Source organism: Dendrobates tinctorius, unplaced genomic scaffold (genome assembly GCF_039654945.1).
Source record: "Dendrobates tinctorius isolate UK_male_01 unplaced genomic scaffold, ASM3965494v1 ptg000138l, whole genome shotgun sequence".
In the NCBI taxonomy this organism is placed as follows: domain Eukaryota; kingdom Metazoa; phylum Chordata; class Amphibia; order Anura; family Dendrobatidae; genus Dendrobates; species Dendrobates tinctorius.
This window is the reverse complement of record NW_027361806.1, coordinates 27,788,030-27,800,049: the sequence shown is the minus strand read 5'-3', so window position 1 is coordinate 27,800,049 and position 12,020 is coordinate 27,788,030. Positions and strand designations below refer to the sequence as shown.

At 46.5% G+C, this 12,020-nt stretch overlaps 1 protein-coding gene across 3 annotated transcripts in view; it reads left to right on the top strand.

Annotated features, from left to right (window-relative positions):
* TTLL7 (tubulin tyrosine ligase like 7) overlaps positions 1–12,020 on the top strand; it is a 204,912-nt gene that overhangs the window by 57,414 nt on the left and 135,478 nt on the right. For all 3 annotated transcript variants that reach the window (XM_073544895.1, XM_073544893.1, XM_073544894.1), the window contains exon 10: positions 10,374–10,538. In XM_073544895.1, the coding sequence (XP_073400996.1) occupies positions 10,374–10,538 (165 nt within the window). The remainder of the gene's footprint in view (positions 1–10,373; positions 10,539–12,020) is intronic.

Below are 12,020 nucleotides of genomic sequence, written 5' to 3'. Positions count from 1 at the left end.
GTTTACGTGAACGTAAAGCTACACGGGAGGTGCTGCCATCTTTTGAACAAACGTCTGAACCTATGCAATGTGATGGGGTTTTGTCTAGGGCGTAACGTCAGGAGTTTAGAAGGCGTAATAAGCTGTGTTTTTTCTGTGGAGACGCCTGTCATACTGTTTCTGTCTGCCCTAAACGAGAGAAACGTTTTTCACACACATTTGCTGTGGGCAGTGTACAACCTAAGTTCCTTTTGGCAATTACTCTGATCTGCTCCTTATCCATGTTTTCCACTAAGGCTTTTGTGGATTCAGGAGCAGCGTTGAATCTGATGGATTTGGACTTTGCTAAACGTTGTGGTTTTTCCATGACGCCTCTGCGGACGCCTATTCCTTTGAGGGGTATTGATGCTACTCCTTTGGCGGAGAATAAACCTCAGTTTTGGACCCAGGTGATAATGCGAGTTACCCCAGACCACCAAGAAAATTGTAAATTTTTGGTGCTGCATAATTTGCATGATACTATTGTTCTGGGTTTCCCTGGTTGCAAACTCATAATCCAGTTTTGGATTGGAAATCTGGGTCTGTGGTGAGTTGGGGTTGTCAGTGTGTTCTTAGGGACGCTCCTGTTTTCTCCATCTCTCCTCAGTCTCATGATATTCCTGATTATCTGGCCGATTTCTCTGATGTTTTTAGTGAGAGTAAGTCTGCGTCTTTGCCTCCTCATAGGAGTTATGACTGTGCAATTGAGTTGATGCCTGGGTGTAAATTTCCCAAGGGTCGGCTTTTCAACTTATCAGTACCCGAACATGATGCTATGCGATCCTATATTAAGGAGTCATTGGAGAAGGGTCATATTAGACCATCCTCGTCACCTTTAGGTGCTGTTTTGTTTTTTTGTGGCCAAGAAAGATGGTTCATTAAGACCGTGTATTGATTATCGTTCCTTAACAAGATGACGGTTAAATATCAGTACCCGTTACCTCTGATTTATTCTCCAGAGTTAAGAGTGCCTGCTGGTTTACTAAGCTTGACCTCAGGGGGGCGCATAATCTTATTCGCATCAAGCACGGGGATGAATGGAAGACGGCGTTTAATACTCCGGAGGGACATTTTGAGTACCTGGTGATGCCTTTTGGGCTCACTAATGCCCCTTCTGTCTTCCAGTCCTTTATGAATGATATTTTCCGTGACTTTGTGGATAAGTTTTTGATCATCTATCTGGATGATATTTTGATCTTTTCTAGTGATTGGGATTCTCATGTGGAACATGTCCGGACTGTGTTCCGGATTTTGAGGGAGAATTCCCTGTTTGTTAAGGGATCGAAGTGCCTCTTTGGTGTACAGAGGATTTCATTTTTGGGATTTATCTTGTCTCCATCGACTATTGAAATGGACCCGGCCAAGGTACAGGCCATTTATGATTGGGTTCAGCCTACTTCTTTGAAGGCCCTCCAGAAGTTTTTGAGTTTTGCTAATTTCTAACGTAAATTTATAGGTAATTTTTCTGGTATTGTCAAACCACTGACTGATCTGACCAAGAAGGGAGCTGATGTGCTGAATTGGTCTCCTGAGGCTGTCTCAGCATTTCAGGAGCTTAAGCGGAGATTTACTTCAGCTCCGGTTTTACGGCAACCTGATGTCTCACTTCCATTTCAGGTGGAGGTAGATACTTCTGAGATTGGTGCAGGAGCTGTTTTGTCCCAAAAAGACCCTGTGACTTCTAAGATGAATCCCTGTGCCTTCTTTTCTCAAAAGTTCTCCCCATCTGAATGCAACTATGACGTGGGGAATCGGGAATTGTTGGCCATGAAATGGGCATTTGAGGAGTGGAGACATTGGTTGGAGGGAGCTAGACATCAAGTTGTGGTCCTCACCGATCACAAGAATTTGATTTATCTGGAGTCGGCCAAATGCTTGAATCTTAGACAGGCTAGATGGGCCTTGTTTTTCACACGTTTTAATTTTGTGGTCTCTTTTCTTCCGGGCACTAAGAATGTTAAGGCAGATGCCCTTTCTAGTGTTAGGAATCTGGTTTCTGACACGTCTATACAGAAACCCAGATTCTCACATGCTGCAGTCTCTTGCCCATCTGATGCAGCAGAAGGGATTGCTGAGGAGATTGTCTCACAACAACTGTCTCCAGAGGCTAAGTCCTTTATTCCATCTATTGGGCATGCTCACGGGACGAGCTCCTATTGGACTTCGGGAGTCAGGTGCTCAGGTCCCGCTCCGGATCCTATTGGCTCTTCCTGGACTCCTGGAGATTTCCGGAAGGTCCCGTGCGCTATAAAAAGTGCGCATGGCCGTTCCTCCATTCGCTAGTGTAGCATATTATGCTGTGTGTGTATGGTGATGGATGCATGGACTGGTGACTGACTTATTATGAAACCCCTTCCCTTGGTTATTACGAATAGTGGCAGTGTGTCGGTCTTAGTCAGTTACAGCGCATGCGCGCCTTTTGCATCCCTGCCTCAGCAGCCTAGCGTCCATATTGCGCTTGCCTGATAGCAGCGTTTTCTTAGCGGTTGCGTTCCTGCCGCGCTGCTGGAGCGGCACAGTGTACGTTCGCAGTTGCGACGTAATTGTCACGGTAGGTCTAGACGGACTTGGTGCCGTCAGCTCACGCCTCTCCTGTGACCAGTTACCGCGTCTGTGTAGCTGAGCCTCTGTGAGTTAAACAGACTCAGCACTTTTGCATTTCTGTTTATCCTGGCAGCTCTGTGAGCTAAACTGAGCTTGCCTAGTGCACCAGGTTGACGTTACCCCGTGTACTCTACCGCCTTATATTCTGCCATCTCCTAGCAGCGGTCTTACCATCTGCCGCACGGTGGACCCCGGGTGGCGAAGGCACTTAATTCATAATTTTTATTTAGTGCCTTCCGCCACTCCTAACATCTAGGAGTTTCTTTGCCGATTCTCTTAATGTGACCGAGCCTACTACCATCCTAGGTGAGGGGGTAGTTCTTTCTGCCATTTCGCCCGATTTGAGACGCCTCCTGGAGGAATTTCAGGAGGATAAACCTGAGCGTTGCCGTATGGGAAAATTGTATGTTCCTGACCAGTGGAGAAAGAGAGTGATGTCTGAAATTCATTGCTCCGCATTGGCTGGTCATCCAGGTATTTTTGGTATCAGAGATTTGGTGAGTCGGTCCTTTTGGTGGCCTGCCTTATCTCGTGATGTCAGGAATTTTGTACAGTCCTGTGGGACTTGTTCTCGGTCTAAACCCTTTTCTCGTTCTAGTGGGTTGCTGATGCCCCAGCCGGTGCCCAAGAGGCCATGGACCCATATCTCAATGGATTTTATTTCTGATCTTCCTGTCTCTCAGAGAATGACTGTTATCTGGGTGATTTGTGATAGATTTTCGAAGATGGTCCATCTTGTACCACTCCCAAAGTTGCCATCTTCCGCTGAGTTGGTGCCCTTGTTTTTACAACAGGTGGTTCGGTTACATGGGATTCCTGAGAACATTGTGTCCGACAGAGGAGTTCAGTTTGTTTCCAGATTCTGGAAAGCCTTTTGTTCCAGTCTGGGAATTCAGTTATCCTTCTCCTCCGCGTTTCATCCCCAGACCAATGGACAGACTGAGAGAACAAACCAGACCTTGGAGTCTTATTTAAGATGTTTTATATCTGCTGATCAGGATGATTGGGTCTCATTTTTGCCCTTGGCCGAATTCGCGCTAAATAATAGAGCTAGTTCTGCCACTTTCATGTCACCCTTTTTCTGTAATTTTGGGTTTCATCCTCGATTCTTTTCAGGGCAAGTGGATTCTTCGTCCTGCCCAGGTGTGGACACTGTGGTTGACAGAATGCAGCAGATATGGGACCAAGTGGTGAATAAGTTGTCACTCTCTCAGGAAAAGGCCCAGCGATTTTCCAACCGGCATTGGACCATTGGTCCCCGGTTTAAAGTGGGTGATATGGTTTGGTTGTCGTCTAAGAATATTCCTATGAAGGTTGCATCTCCAAAATTTAAGCCAAGATTTATTGGACCTTATAGGATTTTGGAGATTCTTAATCCTGTTTCTTTTCGATTGGCTCTTCCAGTTACGTTCAAGATCCATAACATATTTCACAAATCTCTGTTGAAGAGGTTTGTTGAGCCAGTGGTTCCTATGGCAGCACCTCCTGACCCTGTGTTGGTTGAAGGCAATGTGGAATATGAGGTAGAGAAAATATTGGATTCTCGTTTGGTTAGACGGAGACTCCAGTATTTGGTCAAATGGAAGGGTTATGGCCAGGAGGATAATTCTTGGGTCTCTGCCTCTGATATTCATGCCAATAGATTGGTTCGTGCTTTTCACCGGGCCCATCCTGATCGGCCTGGTGGCGTGGATGAGGGTTCGGTGACCCCTCCTCAAGGGGGGGTACTGTTGTGAATTCATTTTCTGGTCTATCAGTTGTGAGTTCTCCTTCCAGGCTCCCTCTGGTGGTAAGAGGAGGTAGTGAGGCTGATTTAATCAGTAGAGATCTGCCACCTGATCATGAGGATGACGATTGGACCTCAGGAATCTCAGATTGGAATTAAGACAGCCGACGCCCTACTCTGGTGCTGGTGATTCCTTCTGCTTGTCAGGTCTTGGTTCTCAGCTCTGTTCCAGTCAGCTCAAGCTAAGTTTCTCTGCTAATGTTCACACTTGATTTTGTTGTTCTATTCAGTTTTTTGTGTGGTCAGCCAGCCCCGGCTTGGGGCTGTGCTGAATTTCCACTCTTATTTATCTGTATTTGCCAATTTGCTTTTTGTCCCTTATTAGATTGGCCTCTTTTTGCTCTGTCTCAGAATATTTCAGAGTGCTGATATAGTGGGAGAAGTCTAGTAACTTCAGGGTTAATTTTGTTATCAGAAGTGTTGGACATTATTTTGTATGTGTGGGGGCTGTCTATTCCTTTGGGGTCTGCTCTGGGGCAGTTAGTTTTCCCCTTTTCTTTCTTTAGGCTTATTTAGTCCTCCGGCCATGGCGAAGCGTCTAGGTTCATCGTAGGTACGTTCCACGGCTGCTGCTAGTTGTGGGGTTAGGATCAGGGATCTGCAATCTGCATAGTTACCAACCTCTCTGGTTTTTCTGGGTGTTACGTGTTACGGAACCACTCAGCACCCAGAATATGTTGTGCAGTTATATGTATGTATAATAGGTTCCATGGGAGATGCATGTCCCTAATGCATCAGCCCACAGGCTGCGCCCTGGGCAGAGGGGACACGATATTCCCCTTTTGTCCGCCCCCTCCCCCCCCACCTTTGTAATTCTCACAGTAAATATCGGCAGGCTCCGGCCACCTGCGGCTATTGTAATGTATGTCTGGCCTGCCGCTTTTCTATTGGCCTGCCCTCTGTATCTGTGTGATATATTCTGTGTCCTGTGAGTAAAGTGTTGTCAGACTGGAAATACGTGGAGAAGCAGTGATCTTTTATATGCGCCCATGTAACCAAGGAATTCCAGCCAGCGTCCTTCATTCAGACTCCAGCCAAAGCAGAGTGGACCTCCGGAAACACGGGGTGGTACTGAAAGAGGTACCCGAGATTGGAAGACCCCATTACACTGGTGGCAGCCAGCGGGATATGATACCCCTTCTACAGGAGGAAAGGAATGAATGGAAAACAACTACCAGAAGTTAAAGAGGACTACATTAAAAGATCTGGTGGAAGCCCGAGGGTTGATCGCCAGCAACAAAACAAAAGCGGATTTGATAGCAGCCATCATGGAACACGACAGTGCAGCGCCCCCCAATGTGAACGTGGAGGAGACTGAATTCCAGAGGGAGGTAAAGAACAAACTGGCGTTCTATGGCCCAAACCCTGCAGTAGAGATCATACGAGAGGTGATGGCTGATGTGCGTACTGATCTGAAGGAAAAGATGGCCGAGCGGACCAGGATAGAGCTAGCCAAGATGGAGATGGCAGAGCGAACCAAAGTGGAGCTGGCCAAGATGGAGATGGCAGAGTGGAGAGAGGAGAGTCAGCGAGCAGGGGGAGCTCTGACCTTCGACCAGGTACCTTCAACAGTAAGCCACAAAAAGAACCAGTATAATGCCTTCCGACAGTTGGGGGAGGCAGAGGAAGACATTGATGGCTTTCTGCAGGACTTTGAGCGGCAGTGTGCCCTTCATCAGGTAAAGCCGGAGGAACGGGTTCAGATTCTGGCCAGCAAGCTGACAGGCCGAGCAGCGGACGCCTATCGCACGGTACCTGATGAGGACTGTATGGACTATGAGCGGATCAAAGAAGTGATCTTGGCCAGGTATGCGCTGACACCAGAGGCATACCGCCAAAAGTTCCGCGGACTTATAAAACGCGTAACCGATACCCACGCTGAATGGGCCTGTAAATTACGGCAGTCACTGCTACAGTGGGTACAAGGGAGCCAAGCAACCACTAAGGAGGACTCCAGCCAAAGCAGTGTGGACCTCCGGAAACACGGGTTGGTACTGAAAGAGGTACCCGAGTTTGGAAGACCCCGTTACACTGGGCTTAGCATGTTTAGGTTTTTTCCTCCTCGGTGACCCATTCATAACATGATGAGCTGTGTTGGTTTGGCACCAGACATGGCGTTTACCTTGGTGTGCAAAAAGTTCACTTTTGATCTCCTCTGACCACAGCACCTTCCTCCGCATGTATTTCAGCAAACTCAAAATAAACCTTACAATTTTTGTGTAAGTAAAGGCCACTGCCACTTTTCCATTAAGGTCTCCTCTATGGAGTGTATGGCTTATTGTGGTCGTATGGACAGATGCTCCAGTCTCTGTTTGGTAACTGTAGCTCCTTCAGGGTCACCTATGATCTCTGTGCTGCATCTCTGATTAATGCTCTCCTTGCCTGGGCTGAGAGTTTTGGTGGGCCCCCTCTCTTGGCAGGTTTGTTGTGGTACCATGTTCTTTCCATTTGATGATAATTTATATGTGATGGTGCTCCGGGGGATCATCAGAGATTGGGATATTTCTTTATAACCCAACCCTGACTTGTGCTTCTCAACAACTCTGTCCCTGACTTGTTTATAGATCTCCTTTGTCTTTATGCTGGTGTTTGGAGATCTCCTTAGTCTTCATGGTTTTGTTAAGATATCTCCTTTGTCCTCATGGTGTTGTTTGGAGATCTCCTTGGTCTTCATTGTGTTGTATGGAGATCTCCTGGTCTTCATGGTGTAGTTAAGAGATCTCCTTGGTCTTCATGGTGTTGTTTGGAGATCTCCTTGGTCTTCATGGTGTTTGGTTAGTGGTGCCTCTTGTTAACGTTGTTGCAGCCTCGGTGGCCTGGCTTTTCAGAGAAGGTTGTTGTGAGTTCATTTTCCCCTTCACCGTTGATGTTTGATGAACTCCCTCTGCTGGTGAAGGAAGGTATTGAGGCTGATTACCAAACACCTGATGAGGTGGATGGTGACTGGGTAACGGGAACTTCTGACTGGATATAAGGCAGCCGACGCCCTTCTGAGTCGCTGGTGATTTCTCTGCTGGATTCTTGGAGACCAGTCTGATTCCTGCTTCCCAAAGATAAGTTTTTGCTCTGCTATTGAACTTATTAGTTTTGGTTTTGTTTACCTTGTTTTTTGGAGTTCAGCCATCCCCGGCCGGGGGTGTGCTGAATTCCAGTTTTGTCTCTGATCAGTTGATCTCTTTGCTTTGTCTTCAGAATATACCTGAGTCCTGATATAGTCATTTTGAAGTCTAGCGACTTCAGGGCCTTTTTTCCTATCAGACGGTTGGGACATTTTTGGTAGGGTTTTTTACGGATTGCAGACAGCAGCTTTTCTATCCTGTCCTTTTTAGTTAGCTTGGGCCCCATCGTTTGCTCAACCTATCTTTCTATCTGTGTTAGTGTTTTCATCTTGCTTCACCGTCATTATATGTTGGGGGCTGCCTATTGCTTTGGGGTCTGCTCTGGGGCAGTTTAGATTTTCCCTTTCTTTCTTTAGGCTTATTTAGTTCTCCGGCTGTGATCGAGGGGTCTAGGGCACCGTAGGAACTCCCCACGGCTACTGTTAGTTGTTGTGGATAGGATCAGGGGTCTGCAATCCGATAGCTACCAACCTCTCCGGTTTTCTGGACTTAGCTTGTATTTTTGTTTTTTCCTCCTTCGGTGACTCATTCATAACAGAAGGTAAAGTGTGTATATAGTGACAAACGTGACTGTGAGGGATGAGGGAGACTCCATTTTGGATTTATGAATTCAGGCCCCATAGCTTATCCAGGGATCTCCCTCCACTACTGGAATGTGGCCCCCACCCTTGGGAGAAGTACACAATCCCTAAAGAATGGAACCTTTGCCAAATAGCCAGTGAATTAGAAACCACTTGTTAATGAGGCAAGGAGGAGCAGAGCTGGGACCCCCTGCTGTCTTTTGTGCAAGCCTGCTTTCTTCAAGGGAGAACTCTGTACAGGCTAAAAGTGTGTAGATAGCTTTTAACCCTTTGCACACACCCCTCCCATATTTGCCAACGCCCCCTCTGGGTTGGACTGAATTCTCTGGATCTCCTGGCTGAAATATTTCCCAATATCTAGGATGGGTCATAACTTCCTAGAGGGAGGTCCAAACGGGACGACCGATGTCTCAACGGGCTCGTCGGGGCTGGACCGATACAGGAAGTCCAAACTTGGGTCAGCTAAGTGGGTTCTGGAGAGCCAGTCTCAATAGCTCGGCATCCTGGACAGCTAGAGCAATATGAGACACATGGATGCGTGCAAGGGGCTCCCAGGGTTCTGGTGATACATTGGACTTAACCATGAGATGCACGGTACTTTCATAATCCATCTCTAGATGTCGGTACCAAAGAGTCTAGATAGATGAGGACCTGTACTATAGATGAGGACCTGCCCTGTAGATGGGGCCCTGCACCTTACATGAGGAACTGCACTATAGATGCGGATCTGTGCTATAGATGAGGACCTGTGCTATAGATGGGAACCTTCGCTATAGATAAGAACCTGCCCTATAGATAAGAACCTGTGCTATAGATGGGAACCTGCACTATAGATGGGGGCCTGCGCTATAGATGAGGACCTGCGCTATAGATAAGAACCTGCACTATAGATAAGAACCTGCGCTATAGATAAGAACCTGCGCTATAGATGGGGGCCTGCGCTATAGATAAGAACCTGCGCCATAAATAACAACCTGCGCTATAGATGAGGACCTGCGCTATAGATAAGAACCTGCGCTATAGATAAGAACCTGCGCTATAGATGGGGGCCTGCACTATAGATGGGTGCCTGCGCTATAGATAAGAACCTGCGCTGTAGATAAGAACCTGCGCTATAGATAACAACCTGTGCTATAGATGGGGGCCTGCGCTATAGATGAGGACCTGCTCTATAGATGAGGACCTGCGCTATAGATAAGAACCTGCGCTATAGATGGGGGCCTGCGCTATAGATAACCTGCACTGCAGATAAGAACCTGCGCTAAAGATGGGGCCTGCGCTATAGACAAGAACCTGCGCTATAGATCAGAACCTGCACTATAGATGGGGACCTTCGCTATAGATAAGAACCTGCGCTATAGATGGTGACCTGCGCTATGGATAAGAACTTGCACTATAGATGGTGGCCTGCGCTATAGGTGGGGACACGCACCATATTGTGATTTTGTCTTCCTGAGCCATCCTCACAGTATTTGTTCTGGGGCTATTGCTACCTCCATGTATGTAAGAAAGACTTCATGGCTCGGAAGCTGCCAGAATGACATTTTTTGCTGAGCGGTACTATGGGCAATGTATGACCCCAGATGTCTGACACCAGGACTCTTGGTGACATTATACATAGGGGCTTTGTATATAGTATACAGGTAACAAAGTGATCAACAGTGACATTATACACAGGAGCTCTTTATATAGTGTCAGTGTACAGGTAATACATTGACGAGTGACGTCTCTAGTTGAAGTCCTTCATCTTCGCTTTTCTTCTTCATCCAGTGCAGACTACCATCACTTCTTCCAACCTGGACTCGACTCTGCAGAAAATATCACACAATTATCTAGAACCCTACTCTTTCCCCAACTTCTACACTATGCAGCTGAATACAGACGAGCACCCACCATTAATGTATAATTAGATATTATTAGTGATGAGTGAACGTGCTTTGAAATCATGTTATCAGAGCATGCTCAGGTGTCATCTGAATATCTCGGGTGTGCTCAAGTGATATGTTCGAGTCCCTGCGTATGCATGTCTTAATGCTGTTAGACAGCTGCAAATCATAGGGCCCACCATAGTGGTGTCAGCGGTGATAGTTTCAGTGCCAGGGATTCTGTATAGAAGGCTGCTCCTGGGACCTGTGCTGCCTGTGGGCCATGTATGGTCAGGTATTACATGAACGTTGTATCTTTATTTCCCTTGCTGTTCCCCTGTGCCCCAGCAGTGGGCGCTGCGACGTACGCTGTGGTGATGCCTTGTGTCTTCTCTCGTAGAACCAGCTGTACATGCATCTCACCAACTACTCTGTCAACAAACACAACCAGAACTTTGAGCGTGACGAGACGGAGGATCGAGGCAGCAAACGCTCCATCCGGTGGTTTACCGAATTCCTGCGTGCCAATGACCATGACGTCGCCAAGTTCTGGAACGACGTTTCTGTAAGACCCGGCGGCTGTTACTGCAAATACATCTGACATTATCACAATCTGATACTGAAACTGAGTGATACAATGTAATTATTATACAGGGTTGTAGCATTCCTACAAGGAATCTGACCCCCTTAGACTAGCATTTCTTCTGCGGTGTTGCAGTCTAATTTGATGTGTCACATGACCCTCTTCCCATTGGAAAAAATAAAGTTGGATCCAAAATGGCTGACTTCAGAATGACCGCCATGGTCACCACCTATCTAGAAAAGTTTCCCCCTCCCATATACTAATGTTCCACAAACAGGAAGTTGATATCACCAACCATTCCCATTTTATTTACATGTAGGTGTATCCATATAAATGGTCCACCCTGTACAGGAGGATCATCATCCTGCCCTCCATCCCTCCAGGTCCTCACAGTATATCAGTGATATGCTGGGGGCGCTATAGGCATTATGTGCGGGGGCGCTATAGTCAGTATATGCATTAGGTGCTGGGTGTTATATACTGGGGTCGTTATATACTGGGGTTGTTATAGTCATTATATACAGAGCTCTGGGGTCGTTATAGTCATTATATACAGAGCTCTGGGGTCGTTATATACTGAGGTCGTTATAGTCATTATATACAGAGCTCTGGGGTCGTTATAGTCATTATATACAGAGCTCTGGGGTCGTTATATACTGGGGTCGTTATAGTCATTATATACAGAGCTCTGAGGTCGTTATATCCTGGGGTTGTTATAGTCATTGTATACCGAGCTCTGGGGTCGTTATATACTGAGGTCGTTACAGTCATTGTATACAGAGCTCTGGGGTCGTTATATACTGGGGTTGTTATAGTCATTATATACAGAGCTCTGGGGTCGTTATATACTGAGGTCGTTACAGTCATTGTATACAGAGCTCTGGGGTCGTTATATACTGGGGTTGTTATAGTCATTATATACAGAGCTCTGTGGTCGTTATATACTGAGGTCGTTATAGTCATTATATACAGAGCTCTGGGGTCATTATATACTGAGGTCGTTATAGTCATTATATACAGAGCTCTGGGGTCGTTATTTACTGAGGTCGTTATAGTCATTATATACAGAGCTCTGGGGTCATTATATACTGAGGTTGTTATAGTCATTATACACAGAGCTCTGGGGTCGTTATATACTGAGGTCGTTATAGTCATTATATACAGAGCTCTGGGGTCGCTATATACTGGGATCGTTATAGTCATTATATACAGAGCTCTGTGGTCGTTATATACTGAGGTCGTTATAGTCATTATATACAGAGCTCTGGGGTCGTTATATACCGAGGTCGTTACAGTCATTATATACAGAGCTCTGGGGTCGTTATATACCGAGGTCGTTATAGTCATTATATACAGAGCTCTGGGGTCGTTATATACCGAGGTCGTTATAGTCATTATATACAGAGCTCTGGGGTCGTTATATACCGAGGTCGTTATAGTCATTATATACAGAGCTCTGGGGTC